Source organism: Hyla sarda, chromosome 7 (assembly GCF_029499605.1).
Source record: "Hyla sarda isolate aHylSar1 chromosome 7, aHylSar1.hap1, whole genome shotgun sequence".
Taxonomy (NCBI): Eukaryota; Metazoa; Chordata; class Amphibia; order Anura; family Hylidae; genus Hyla; species Hyla sarda.
This window is the reverse complement of record NC_079195.1, coordinates 72,575,507-72,590,640: the sequence shown is the minus strand read 5'-3', so window position 1 is coordinate 72,590,640 and position 15,134 is coordinate 72,575,507. Positions and strand designations below refer to the sequence as shown.

The following is a 15,134-nucleotide window of genomic DNA, read 5'->3' as shown; positions in this document are numbered from 1 at the left end:
GGGCTAATAGATGGGGATTAAAGTGATTAAACTGCTTTTTTTTTTTTTTTTTTTTTTTTCTTTTAAATAACATAACGTTTCTATTTGTAAGATGCCGGAAATGTTTTATGCGATAAGTCAACTTACCACTCACCATCATAACTACATCAAACTGCTGCAACTCATTCCAACTTCAGAGGACCGTGGGAGGTAAAACAAAAAAATATATAATAATAATAATTGTATGGTTAAGTTTTTGTATTACCCATTGTTGATGTTAGGGTACATTTACACATATACCTTATTTTGCTGCAAAAGTCATTACATTAATAAAAACAAAAAAACGCATTGCTAAAATACGCAAATATAACTTTTACTAGAATTATTTAAAATAAATGATACACCAATATACATACAATTATCTCCAAAAGGGGGAACAGTTCTCCTACAGGGAAATAAATCAATATCCAATGAAAAACACGTGGATAGAATGGACCAGGTTAGGTATGTGGTATTATATGGGGACCTCAGCTAGGGTTAGGGAAGTCTAAACAATATGCTAATAAATAATGCTACCAGGATATCAATAAGACAAGATAGCACAGTGAAATATAGCATAAATAGAATAAGCAGTTTGAGCATAAGGTGTGAATCAGATACAAAGTTCAGTAACACAGCATCGTGTGGCGCCACAGTGCCATATTACCTAAGTTTGTATCTGATTGGGTGGTTAAAAAAAATATTGCAAACTTTTTTGGGATTTGTTTTTTGTGCCCAAATCCTGCAAATACATGTATACCAATATAGTCAACGGGATCCAGTTGGCTCAGTGTTTAATTTATTTATTTAAAAAAATTTTAAATTTTATTTACACGAGCGGACTCTGCGACAGCTCCTAAATGGAATGGTGGATTTCTCCTCCGGAATCGGCACCAAGTGTCTGTGCACACATTATGCACCATCCCATACTATAGTGCTGTTTCTGGTGTATTCCGCCGAGAGAATGAACATGTTACACAGACCGTGGGTGTATGCTGCTGTCTCTAGGAGGTGTGACACTATGGTAATAAGAAAAAAAAGCTGGCTCCTCCAAGCAGGATATACCTGCTTCAGGCTCTGAGCTAATCAGTTAGCTTAGTGTCTTTGTTTTCCTAGTATATGGACGTGTTAGTTTTTTTTATTCCTTTTTATTTTCTGTTTTCAGGTGGGGACTCAGGGACTTCGGTTCCCTGTTTCCCCATTGCGAGTAAGGGGGCACAGACATTGCCTATATGCGCTGTTCACCCCCCCTCGCCAACGGTTGGGTTGGTACCTCATGGGTCCGGGTCCCCCTATTTCCCTGCTCGCCTCGCTCCCGCATAGCAGCCAGGCGTGATGCAGGCAACAAAAGCTGACTGAAGACTTCACTGAAGACTCCATTAGGTAATTTCTTCTGACCCCCGCCCCCCTTTTCTCCATAGGTACGGACTCGCAACCTCTGGAGACCCCTGTTTTTGGCCCACCTTTCAGGTTATGGGGCTGGCTTATACAGGGGCTGCACTTTTATTCTGGGGGAGCAGTGGCACCTAAGGGGGCATGTAATATATGGGGCACTTCACTTTATGTGTGTGTGTTTAGTGCGACTGTCGATAGTGCCTTATATGCGGCTGTCAGCCGCGGCGCTGTTACGGGCCGGGCGCTCTCACCGCCGGCTTGCTTCACTTTGCCGGCAGCGCCTTATACGCGGCTGACAGCCGCGACGCTGGTACGGGCCGGGCGCTTTCAGCGCCGGCTTACTTTCTCCAGCAGTCTCTGCCGGCGTTTAGGCCGCCCGCTCTATTCCCCCCGAGCGCATATGCGGCTGACATGTGCGCTCGGGACAAGGAGCGGGCGCCATTACAATTCTTCTCGGCCGGTCTTTAGCTCCGCCCACAGAGCTGGGAGCGCTCAGAGGCGCGAAGCAGCCTCCAATCAGCGCCGTGGGTGCGATTTTCAGTATGAAGGGGGTCAGTTAGTTAGTGCCTTGCTTCAGGCACGCCCCTCTCTTCCTATTGGCTGGTCTGTTCATTCACTCTAGCTGCATGGAGCGAGTTCTCCTCACTGCAGCTGACAGGGGACACAGACTAGGGTGAGAAAGTTCCTGTCTTTTTCCACATTATGTCCGTACCCAGAGCTGCTCCTCCCTCTAAACAGAAACCTGGGACTGGAGTGACTTATTTTGTCTGTAAGCATTGTAATACCAAGATGTCTGGCTCTGCTGAGCCCACCTGCCCTGCCTGCTCCACTGCTACCCCAGACCCCCTGGTACCCCCTGATGCCCTTTCGGTCCCGGTGGGTTCAGCCGCTCCACCAGCCTGGGTTTCTTCCCTGACCCAGTATATGGCTGACTTGACCCAAGTCTCCCGTTTGGTGGCTAAGGCCTCCCGGGAAGTGGTGTCCGCCTTGAAGGGGTCTTCCCTGCGCAGGACCTCTGAGAGGGCCCGCTCCTAGTCTCCACATACTTCACGCTCTCACAAGCGTGCTAGGGGTGCCTCGTCGGACTCTTCCATTGAGTCTTCAGATAGACGTGAGCGTTCCCCTCGTGGGTCCCGCCCCCCCCCTGTCATCTGGGCACAAACGTCTCTCCTCCAGAGGACGTTCTCGGAGTCGCCACTCTGCCACACCAGAGCCGCGTACCCGGTCAGTCTCCCCCCTCCAGGACTGCCTCTACTCATTCACATTCCCCTGGTGAACTGGTGGACGAGGCTTCCGAGCTGGCATCTGACTCAGAGGACCGCTCGGACTCAATTGCAACGGTGAACTCATTGGTGACAGCCATAAAGGGCCACCTTTCACTTAGAGGACCCAGGATCTTCGGATGTCAATCCAGGAGTTTCCTTTCATCATGCTAAGCCAGCACCTCAAAGGTTCAGCTCTCACGCTGACTTTGACGACATTCTGGAATCTGCATGGAAACATCCAGACAAGAGGTTCCCGGGAATCAAGACAATTCAAGAACGTTATCCATTTGACAAGGACTTTGTCTCTAAGGTGGTTTCCCCTCCCTCAGTGGATCCACCAATCTCCCGGATCTCTAAGGCGACTACACTGCCTCTGGCAGATGCCGCTGCTTTCAAGGATCCCACGGACAAGAAGGTAGAATCCTTAGCGAAGTTTGATTCTGAAGCAGCTGGCTCTTCTCTTCTTCCCATCTTCGCCTCGACATGGGTGTCCAAGGCCCTGTTGGAGTGGTGCCAAAAGCTCCATCAGGATATCTTAGCGGGATCCCTATCAGAGGATCTATCTGCTCTGGCTCTCCAATGCTCTAAAGCTGGGGACTTTCTGTGTACAACTTCCATGCAGTCAGCCCGTTGTTCTGCCTTTGCTGTGGGTCACCTAGCGGCTCTCCGCCGCTCTATGTGGCTTAAAGCTTGGAATGCGGATGCCGCATCCAAAAGGTCTCTCACTGAGGTTCCCTTTACGGGTGGCCGTCTTTTTGGCAAACGCCTTGATGAGATTATCTATGAGGCAACGGGAGGTAAGAGTTCCTTGTTACCTCAAAATAAGGCTCGCCCTACTTCCCAAAGGAAGTCCTTTTCCTTTCGGTCCTTTCGGACCTCTGGCTCCAGCAAAGGGTCCGGGCAGGCGCCCTCGCGGGACAAGAGGGCTCCCTCGTTCCGGGCACGCCCGTCTTGGAAGTCGGACTCTAACTCTGCAACCGCAAACCCACTTCTGCATGAAGTGAGTCCTCCACCCGCGGTTTCTGCTCGGGTTGGAGGTCGTCTCTTGCTTTTTCGAGACAACTGGACCTCACACATTCAGGACTTTTGTGTCAGGGACGTGGTGTCCAACAGTTACCAAATCAAATTTGCCTCCCTTCCGAGGGATCGCTTTTTCGCTCCCGGGCCCCCCCGGTCTCCTCCTCTGGCGAAGCAATTTCGAGCGGCTCTCCAGTCTCTGCTTCTCCAGGGGGTTATCGTTCCCGTTCCTCCAGGGGAACGGTTTCAGGGTTTCTATTCAAATCTTTTTGTGGTCCCCAAGAAGGACGGTTCTGTGCGACCAATCTTAGACCTCAAGCGTCACCTTCTCATCCGCCACTTCCGAATGGAATCTCCGTTCGGTGGTGGTGTCCCTGGAACAAGGGGTGTTCCTTCATCGGTGGACATCAAGGATGCCTACCTCCATGTGCCAATATTCCCAGGCCATCATCTGTACCTCCGCTTTGCGGTTCCGGAGGGGCACTTTCAATTCATAGCCCTCCCCTTCGGTCTAGCCACGGCTCCTTGGATCTTTACAAAGAACCTTGCGCCAGTGATGGGCCTGTTACGGTCGAGGGGAATCTCGGTAATAACCTATCTGGACGACCTTCTCATCAAGGCTCCAACCAGAGCCCAGACTCTGGAGAATCTGGACGTCACTATCCACACTCTGACTCGCTTCGGGTGGATGGTCAACCGAGACAAGTCAGTCCTCCGTCCTACCCAGTCTCTAACTTTCCTGGGACTTCGATTCGACACAGCCTCTGCCCGAATTTGTCTTCCGCCGGACAAACGTCTGGCGTTCCGGTCGAGGGGGTCCGCTCCCTTCGGACCCAGGTATCAGTCTTCATCCGCACTTGTATGGAAGTTCTGAGTCGGATGGTGGCAACTATGGAGGCCGTACCCTTTGCCCAGTTTCATTACCGCCCCCTTCAACTGGCGATTCTCTCCCGATGGAAAAGGTCTCCTCTGTCCCTCGATAGTCAGATTGTTCTCCCTCGCAGGGTCTGTCAGTCTCTGCTCCCCCCTTCTTCTCCAAGGGTGGTCGTTTCTTCCCCTTCACTGGCAGGTTGTTACAACGGATGCCAGCCTGTCGGGCTGGGGCGGCGTGTTCAGAGATTGGACGGTTCAGGGACACTGGTTTCCCCAGGAGGCCCTTCTTCTGATAAACATATTGGAATTACGGGCGATTCTTCTTTGTCTTCTTCATTGGCAGTCCCGTCTTCAGTCCCGTCCTGTCCGCTTTCAGTCGGACAAGGCCACGGCCGTGGCGTACATAAATCGACAGGGCGGCACTCGCAGCTCGGCAGCCATGGCCGAGGTGACCAAGATTCTCACCTGGGCGGATTTCAGCGATTCACATTCCGGGGGTGCTCAACTGCGAAGCAGACTTCCTCAGTCGGTCCTCACCCGACCCCGGCAAGTGGTCTCTACATCCGGAGATCTTTGCGCAACTCTGCGACCTCTGGGGCATTCCGGACGTGGACCTCTTCGCGTCCCGGCACAATCGGAAGATCCTTCCTTTTGTGTCCCAGGACCCTCGGGCTCTGGCCGTGGACGCCCTAGTGATTCCTTGGGCGGGGTTTGCCCTACCCTATCTGTTCCCTCCTCTTCCACTTCTTCCCAGGGGGCTGAGGAAGCTCAAGGCAGAGGACATCCCCGCCATTCTGGTAGCTCCTGATTGGCCCCGAAGGTCGTGGTACGCCGACGTAGTCAGGCTCCTGGATGACGCTCCACTGTGCCTTCCGCTCCACCCAGACCTGCTCTCTCAGGGTCCTGTTTGCCACCCCAATTTACAGTCGCTGCATTTGACGGCCTAACGGTTGAGACCGCGGTTTTGAGGGCCCACGGGTTCTCTTCCCAAGTCATTCACACCATGCTCAAGGCTCGTAAGCCCTCCTCCGCAAGAATTTACCACCGTACTTGGCGGTCTTATTTTCGTTGGTGTGAAGCTCAGGACTTCTCCCCGGTAACCTTCTCGGTTCCCCGTCTTCTCTCCTTTTTGTAGTCGGGTTGGAACTGGGGTTGTCTCTCAGTTCACTTAAAGGTCCGGTTTCGGCCCTTGCTGTTCTTTTCCAGCGGCCCCTGGCTTCTAATTCTCATGTCCGGACCTTCCTTCAACGAGTGGCGCACGCTGTTCCTCCTTATCGGTCACCCTCTCCCTCTTTGGACTTGAATTTGGTTCTGAGTGCCCTCCAGGGTTCACCCTTTGAGTCCCTTAGAGAGGTGTCTCTCTGCCTTCTTTCTTGGAAAGTGGCGTTTCTTGTTGCTATCACCTCCATCCGGAGGGTATCTGAATTGGCAGCTCTTTCCTGCTGTTCTCCGTTTCTGGTGATCCACCAGGACTAGGTTGTTTTCCGGCCAGATCCTTCCTTTTTGCCTAAGGTGGTCTCGGCCTTTCATCTCAATGAGGACATTGTCCTCCCGTCCTTTTGTCCTGCTCCTTCTCATCCTAATGAGCGCTTACTACACAAGCTGGATGTAGTTCGGGCTGTTCGGTCTTCTCTCTCCATCACTTCGTTTCGTCAGTGTGATTCCTTTTTCGTCCTCACGGAAGGTCGTCGCAAGGGACAACCTGCTTCCAAGGCCACCATTTCTCGGTGGATTCGGTCCGGCATTTCGGAAGCCTATCGCTGTAAGGGGAAGATTCCTCCTTTCAGGGTTGTGGCTCATTCTACCCGTTCTGTTGGGGCATCCTGGGCTCTCCAGAATAGAGCCTCGGCCTCGCAGATTTGCAAGGCGGCTACCTGGTAGTCTTTGTACACTTTCTCGAGGTTTTACCGAGTTCATACTTTCGCATCGGCTGATGCTAGTCTGGGTCGTAAAGTGTTGCAGGCGGCAGTGGATAGGCCGTCTGCGTGATTGCTTATCTGCCCACCAAAGGGACTGCTTTGGTACGTTCCACGGTCTGTGTCCCTCAATGGAGCCGATAGAAAAAAGGCGATTTTTGTTTACTTACCGTAAAATCTCTTTCTCGGAGGATCCATTGGGGGACACAGCTCCTGCCCTTTTTGGGATTTTCCTTTGGTTCTCTGTCCGAGGGTGTGTTCAGTTATGTTTTTTCTTCTGGTTCTCGGACAGTTTTGGGTTTTTCTTTGACCTGTTGGTCTCCTCCTATTGCTCTGGAACTTAAACTGATTAGCTCAGAGCCTGAAGGCAGGTATATCCTGCTGGGAGGAGACAACTTTTTTTTATTACCATAGTGTCACACCTCCCAGAGACAGCAGCATACACCCACGGTCTGTGTCCCCCAATGGATCCTCCAAGAAAGAGATTTTACGGGAAGTAAACAAAAATCGCCTTTTCCTTTGGCAGAATCAATTCTCTGTCAGAAGTTCTGTAAGCGGAGCTTTATGCACAGAGCAGCAGCCTCAAGTTGAGGTCAATAGGAAGCTGCTGCAAGTGGAATCTGTTCTGAATTTCCACAACTAAATCTATAGTGTGAGCATACACTAAGAAAGTACAGTGATAACTGATAAATATTGAAGGTAGCTAAATATTCATGTCGGTATTGAATAGATTACCTGTAGTTTGTGTGTTTGCTTAACTTATTACATTTAATGGTGGCATAATGTATTGTAAAATGTATGATATCGTCAGGTGTCCCCTTCTGTTTTCTCCCTTAGACAGTTGCGAAAACACCTCAGTCTAATTTTCATGTCCAATATTCTGTATGGAAATTGCACATTTGTACCGTTGGACTATGATTCTCAGGTAGGCCTCTACGTGCTGACTTTCCTGTCATCTGTAATGTTAAGACTGCTGCACCCTGTTGTTGAGTTTTACTTTTGCCTTTAGGGCTCTGTTCAGATCATGGCTATACCAGCTTTTAAGACACTGTAGTGCAGTTATTCATAGCAGATCTCACTGACGTATTAGAAGTCTATTTTTTTCAGAAACAAAAAAATGACAGAACAAATCTTAGCTCCTCTTTTGAACAGGGCAACAAATCACTGGATGTTATAGTGAATAACACATCAAAGATCCTAATCAATTCTACAGTATTATGCATGTGAATTCTTGCAGATTTTGCTGCTGCTTGGTTGCAAATTTGTGGCTGTAGAAATAGTCCACAGTATGTGGATTTGTGTTGCATGCAGTGTATGGACAGCTTTATTGCAAAATGTTTAAACTGTACTTTTCAATATTATGTTTACTTACAAGATGCTCCTTTTATGTCAATTAATGTCTGAAATGAGGCCGTCTTCATTGGTGAAGAAAATGCAACAATGTCCTGAAAACGAGTCCAAGACTTTACTCAGTTTGGATCAAGAGGTAATAGGCTATGAAGCCCAGAAAACTCTTCTTTCTTTACTATTTAACAGTGCACATGTCTTTAGAGAGAATTCTTTTCCTTTTTGGAAGGCATATAGGGGGAGATTTATCAAACTGTGTGAGAGAAAAAGTGGAGTGATTTCCCCATAGTAACCAATCACAGCTCCGCTAACAAGCTCTGGTAAAGTGAAAGTTGAGCTGTGATTGGTTGCTGTGTGGGGAAATCCCTCCACTTTTTCTCACACAGTTTGATACATCTCCCCCGTAAAAGTTGACCTTTTAAAAAAATGTATGCTCTTTTCTCAAGTACTTTTTGAGTACCGTATATACTCGAGTATAAGCCGAGTTTTTCAGCTCGATTTTTCGTGCTGAAAACACCCCCCTCGGCTTATACTCGAGTGAACTCCCCCACCCGCAGTGGTCTTCAACCTGCGGACCTCCAGAGGTTTCAAAACTACAACTCTCAGCAAGCCCGGGCAGCCATCGGCTGCCCGGGCTTGCTGGGAGTTGTAGTTTTGAAACCTCCGAAGGTCCGCAGGTTGAAGACCACCGCGGCCTTCGACATCATCCAGCCCCCTCTCACCCCCTTTAGTTCTGTACAGTACTCACCTCCGCTCGGCGCTGGTCCGGTCCTGCAGGACTGTCCGGTGAGGAGGTGGTCCAGTGGGATAGTGGTTCCGGGCTGCTATCTTCACCGGGGAGGCCTCTTCTAAGCGCTTCGGGCCCGGCCCCAGAATAGTCACGTTGACTTGACAACGACGCAGAGGTACGTTCATTGCCAACGTACTTCTGCGTCATTGTCAAGGCAACGCCTCTATTCCGGGCCGGAAGCGCGGAGAAGAGGCGCCCCCGGTGAAGATAGCAGCCCGGAACCACTATCCCACCGGACCACCTCCTCACCGGACAGTCCTGCAGGACCGGACCAGCGCCGAGCGGAGGTGAGCACTGCACAGAACTAAAGGGGGGTGAGAGGGGGCTGGATGATGTTGAAGGCCGCAGTGGTCTTCAACCTGCGGACCTCCGGACGTTTCAAAACTACAACTCCCAGCAAGCCCGGACAGCCGATGGCTGCCCGGGCTTGCTGGGAGTTTTAGTTTTGAAACCTCTGGAGGTCCGCAAGTTGAAGACCACTGGGGGCGGATGATGAGAAGAGGATGATGAAGGGGGGGTGTGAGATGATGACAAGGGGATGATGAAGGGGGGTGGGGATGATGACAAGGGGATGATGAAGGGGGGTGGGGATGATGACAAGGGGATGATGAAGGGGGGTGGGGATGATGACAAGGGGATGATGAAGGGGGGTGTGTGGGATGATTACAAGGGGATGATGAAGGGGGGGGGGTGTGGGATGATTACAAGGGGATGATGAAGGGGGGTGGGGATGATGACAAGGGGATGATGACAAGGGGATGATGAAGGGGGGATGTGGGGGATGATGACAGGTGATGATGATGAGGGTCTGGATGATGACAGGCGGTGATGATGATGAGGATGTTAATGACGGGTCTGGATGATGACAGGGGGGATGATGTATTTCCCACCCTAGGCTTATACTCGAGTCCTGGGATTTTGGGTTGAAATTAGGGGTCTCGGCTTATACTCGGGTCGGCTTATACTCGAGTATATACGGTATGCATCATGTATTTATAATGGTATAGAATACAGTTTTTTTTTTTTTGTTTTGTTTTTTGTTTGATTTCCTTATTTTATCTTTTAGGCATATTATCTGACCTTCAGCCTTTTACATCTTGTAAATGATGCAAGTAGCTCAGATGAGCCGCCTTCCATACAGAGAGTAAGTGTGCTACTGCATCTGTAACTGATGGTGTGATCATAAACCAGGAGAGCTTTGATTAATTAAATTTAATAAAGGCTTGTCTGTGTATCTAGGCAATTATTAGAATATTTTTTTATTTATTTTGTTTTTTTACATTTATTTATTTTTTCCATTTCTTTGGTACAGAAATATCTGCTGAAATTATGCACTGAACTGGAGAAGCATATAAAAAGTGATATCCGGGAGGATGCAAGATATTTTTACCGAACAAAGGTACAGTGCTTCAATTCATACATTTCTAATAGCCACAACAGCCATAAATTACAGCCATAACATTAAAAACTGCCTGATATTGTGTAGTCCCCCCCCCCCCCCCCCCCCTTTAATACCAAAACTACCAACTACCAAATACCAATGGCTGTCCGGGCTTGCTGGGAGTTGTAGTTTTGCCACATCTGGAGGTCCGCAGGTTGGAGACCACTGCTCTATAGTGTCTGTGGTGACTGGGGTTGGATTGATTGGGAAGCCAAACAACGAAGCTGGATATTGTAGGCTGTTTGTGTAACTCCCAAGTTATTGATATCTAGATGTTTGCAGCAGATTAAGTCTCAGAAGCAGGGTGGTGGGGCTTTTATGGATCGGACTTGTTTTTCAGCAGATCAAACAAAGGGGGGGTGTATTTAGTCTGCAACAATGCTTAGATCGATAGTACAAAGTAAAATCTATGTAAGTATTAGGATCCAGCTGACCATTTACCATTGGAACATACTACCTCTGCTGCCCATAGTTCATCCTGGTAACCTTTTGTTACCCAGGCTGCTGGTCATCCACATAATGTAAAAGCAAATGTGATTATCCGACTAGGCCACCTTCCATTGTGTCAATTATAAGAGTTTTGGACAATCTTGTATGTTTGAGGTATTGGAGACTTATAAGTTACATAAATAGCAATCTGCCACACACTGTGTGTTTTGAAACAATTTCAGAATTATTTTGCTTGTTTCATCTGGTAACAGTTTAAATAGTACTTAAAGTGTTTTGGTTCTTTTTGTGTGTCGACACAGTATCAGTACTTTAATAATTTCCTTCTTTTTTTTTTTTTATTAAGGTGAAAGATTTAGTTGCCAGAATACATGGTAGATGGCAAGAACTGCTGCTTTATTCTCGACCAAATCAGGTAAACTGGTCTTTACTTAGTCCTGTTTCCTCCTCTAGGCGAGGTGCATAATACACAGGGAAATCTTTTTAAATGGTTAATAAAGTGGTAATATTGTGTATAAATATGAAGCTCTCTAACTAGAGGTAAGCCAGTATTTTGCTCATTGACTTCCTATTAGATGCATTGAAGGATTCTATGGGCCAGCAAATGGGTTGATCGATTTGCTCACCACCTACTGCCAACGTGATGCTTCAGCAAGGCTTTGCTTTGCCATTCACATCCTGTATAGAATTAGCTCTTTCTCCTTCCTTAAAGTTAGTACCTCCCAGTGAAGTAAAAAAAAATCTCAGAATACAGTAAGGATTTGGTAAGACTTGGATTTCATTCTGCAGGAATGTGGGATTACAGCTTTGCCCCTGTACTACCTAGGGCTTTGGTTTTGCTAAAATGTATATCATTAATCTTAATAATTCTCATTTATGTTCACTAATGGCACTGTAGTTTTATGGTACAGGTTGTTATAGTTCCAGGTGATTGCAGTTCCCCTTAGCTTTTTATATATGATATAGATTCCACAATTTGTATTGATTGTAGGAGTTAAATGGCCTTGACCAAAGTTTTCTTTACAGTGGGAGAGCTGCTGGTATAAATGTGTTGCTCATGCATGAATACTATAACTGAGTTAGATCCTGCTGTGCCCATTAACCATGGGGTTAATGGGCACGGTCAAGTTAAAAAATAAAATAAAATAAGTCAGAGACATCAACATTTTTGACTGGTCGAGGTCTTAGTGTTCAGAGTATCAGCTGGGAGAAGTGCGCACTTAATAATAATAATAATAATAATAATAATTTTATTTATATAGCGCCTACAGATTCCGCAGCGCTTACAATTATGGGGTACAAACAAAGACAAGTATCAGACATAAAATTACACAATAACTATTCAAACAAGAGGTGTGGGGATATATTGAGGATATGTTGAGGCCAATTAGAGAATGTTATAGGCCTGTCTGAAGAGATGTGTTTTCAGGCCACATTTGAAACTATGGATGTTGTTGTTGAGTCTGAGGGATTGAGGGATAGCATTCCAGAGAACCGGTGCAGCACGAGTGAAAGCACTTAGTGCTTTCTCCTCTGGCTCTGTCACGTTTTCCTAGACAAACTCATATGTAAATTTATGGAGTCCTACAGCTCTCTCTGCGCATTCTCATGATGGTTGGGGTCTGACCCCTAGGACATGTCAAAAGTTTTTGGCAGGTATGCTTTAAAGAGCATCATGGAGAATGACCTATTTTAAAGTGTATTTCTTATCTTGCTCAAGTGGCAGGATAGCCATATCACAAGATTTGCGAGAGATCAGGATTTGCTGGAAGTCCCATAGACTTGCACAGGATTTTAGGCAAATTCCTATCCCAAATTCGTATTTTTAATGGATATTTGTTTCCCAGAGCGTGAACGGAGTTGTGCTTTTAGCTACTGCACCCATGAATACCCTCTAGAACAGTGTTTCACAAGCACAGTTCTCAGGTTGTGATTTGAGGATATTCCATACAGAGAACACTTATGGTGATGCACCAGACCATAAATATATCACCTGTAAAAGATTATGATAATCCTGAAAACATGACCTGTTGGGGGGTACTTGAGGACTGCGGTGCTTGAGGACTGCTCTACAACTATTGCTGTGGCCTTGAGATCTTTCTATGCCTAACAGTGCATGATCTCATGCTGTATTGCAATATCTTTATAGATCTCTATACTCATTACAGCACCTAGTAGGTGTAGTAGAGGTGTGAAAAAAATCTTTCAGTGATTTACTCTATTTTATTAATTATTTTTTATTCTTAATTTTAGGGAAAGCTTCATGATTACTGGGAGCCAGTGTGTGATAGCTCAAGCCCCCAGGAAAATATTGACGAACCTCAGGATTTTCTATATGATGACAATTAATGTCCATCTTACCTGAACAATGTTTACTGTGTGACACTTAAAAACTGCACTTTAATTATAGTTTATTTTTTATGTTTGTTATTTATAAAACAAAAATTAAAGCATGTTTGTGGTTTTGTTATCCTTCACTTAAGCTGTATATTGGTTATGGAGGCCATAAACTGGTAAGTGGTCATACAAAAAGGAAAATTTCAGAATTAAAGAAAAATAACTAAAAACTAAATACAGGTATATACTTACATATAACAGTAATAAAGATCTGCTAGAAGCTGTAAATCACTGTCTATGTAGAGGACAGGAACTTCTTCAGGTTCCTGTACAGTACACACAGTGGGCCTCATTTACTAAGCTGAAACTGACCAGTTTTTGTCTGGTTATTTTGGCACAGAGTGTCTGAGACATGTCTGCGACAGTGTGCGCCTGTAAAATCCGACAAACTCGACATTGCACTGTGAAAAGCCGAAAAAGGGCGTGGCCGGTCCGAAAAGGGGCGTGACCGGTCCGAAAAGGGGCATGGTTTCATAACCCGACTGATTTACTATTGAATTCACAGAAAATCCTGTGGATAAATGGCTGGAAATATCCACCTAGAAAAAGCTGGCCAGATAATGTTCCCGACTTTTCCCTATAGTAAATAGAGAGGAATCTTGCAAGTCTGAAACATTTCCCACTAGTAAAAACCCAACACTCTGAGTAAATGAGGCCCAGTGTCCACAAAAAGTAAAATAGAGCCGCCATCACCTGGTGTCCAAAGGAGCAGCTAAACCTGGTACATGTAGTACCTCCCTGTACTGTAGGGGGCGCTACCAGCCAGCCAGTGCATGCACTTCAGTAATACATGGGGTTTTACCAGTGAAACCCATTCTGATTGGTCAATTCTTCCAGCCACTGACACAATTCAGATCTGGACCATCTGTAGCGTTGTATGTTGATTCTGGTTTCAAGTTACAATGGTCCAGAAAAGACCAATGTATGATAAAAATATTGTAACCAGAGACCATTGTAAGTTGAGCGACCACTGTATAAATTTTGTGTCCTGGTGTGAGACATGCCTGTAGTTTAACCTGATGCTCAAAACTATAATTTCCAGCATGCAGCACACCAGGAATGTTCCTCAAAGCAAGCCCCTTTCACCAACTTTACACTAAAAGCATGTACAATAAGCCTATTTGCTGAATGTTTTCTGCGCACAATGCTAGACCCCGCATGATCATAGTGGCCACTAGCAATCCCAGCCCCCATACATTTCATTGCTCCTAAAAGTCCCCTAAGGGACTAATAGTGCGAAAAAAATTTTAATAAAAGTTTTAAAGATAAACATTAACCCCTTCCATATGAAAAGTTCAAATCATGCCCTTTTCCTATATAAAAACATGAAAACATAATAAAAATAAACATTTGGTATTGCTGTGTGCGTAATTGTACGAACTATTAAAATATAACATTATGCATCCTGTACAATAAATTATGTAAAAAAAAAAACACAGAATTGCAATTTTTATAATATCCCAGAAAAAAGTTAAAATCTGTTAAAAAGTCAGATCAATACCAAAATGGTACCAATGCAAAAAATGGGCCCTCTTTTAAAAAAAACAAACAAAAAAAGCTACAGGGGTCATAAAATTGCTATTAAAAGAATAAAATCTATGTTCAGAATTATTATTTTTTTTAATAAGTAAGACATGACTGAAACTATATAAATTCGATATTGCTGTAATCAGGCCGGTCTAAAGTATCAAAATAACATGTTAGCTCAACCACGAGGTAAGTGGCGCAGAAAAGAAAACCACCAAATCTGCAAAATTATCTTTTACTATTTCAATTTCACTTCACCAATACTTTTGTTTTGATTTTGGAGAATATGTTATGGAAAAATTTAAAAGGTGCCATTATAGTAGTTAGATATGGATATTATACGGCGAGGAGGAAAAAACGAGAGTGTAAAAGCGGAAAAGTGGATCGTTATGAGGGACAAGTAGATTTTGCTATGTTTTAGTCCTGTGGACAAGTAGTTTTTTTATTAAATTTCCACACCCCTGCTTTAGCACTTCTATTGTATGCCCAAGAGTGAAAGGTCTGTGTGTCTTCACCTGTATATTGAAGAGTTTGGAAAATTTTTATTGGCTTTTCCCCCTTCACAATAGTCATAACGAAAACCATATGATGTGCTTTAGTATACAAACATTTTATATATTCTAGTACTTGATCTCTGCTCTCTGGGCATCCAGGATTTAAAGGACACCTGTAGTGAAATATAATTTAGATCGCAGGGATAA

The 15,134-nt window shown here is 45.7% G+C and overlaps 1 protein-coding gene across 2 annotated transcripts in view; it reads left to right on the top strand.

The window, feature by feature from the left end:
* Positions 1–12,964, top strand: part of SLF2 (SMC5-SMC6 complex localization factor 2) — a 58,757-nt gene extending 45,793 nt beyond the window's left edge. For both annotated transcript variants that reach the window (XM_056529605.1, XM_056529606.1), the window contains 7 exons: positions 92–189; positions 7,322–7,409; positions 7,860–7,970; positions 9,688–9,765; positions 9,934–10,020; positions 10,856–10,924; positions 12,763–12,964. In XM_056529605.1, coding sequence (XP_056385580.1) covers positions 92–189; positions 7,322–7,409; positions 7,860–7,970; positions 9,688–9,765; positions 9,934–10,020; positions 10,856–10,924; positions 12,763–12,858 — 627 coding nt within the window. In that variant the 3' untranslated portion in view covers positions 12,859–12,964. The remainder of the gene's footprint in view (positions 1–91; positions 190–7,321; positions 7,410–7,859; positions 7,971–9,687; positions 9,766–9,933; positions 10,021–10,855; positions 10,925–12,762) is intronic.
* The last annotated feature ends 2,170 nt before the right edge of the window (positions 12,965–15,134 follow it).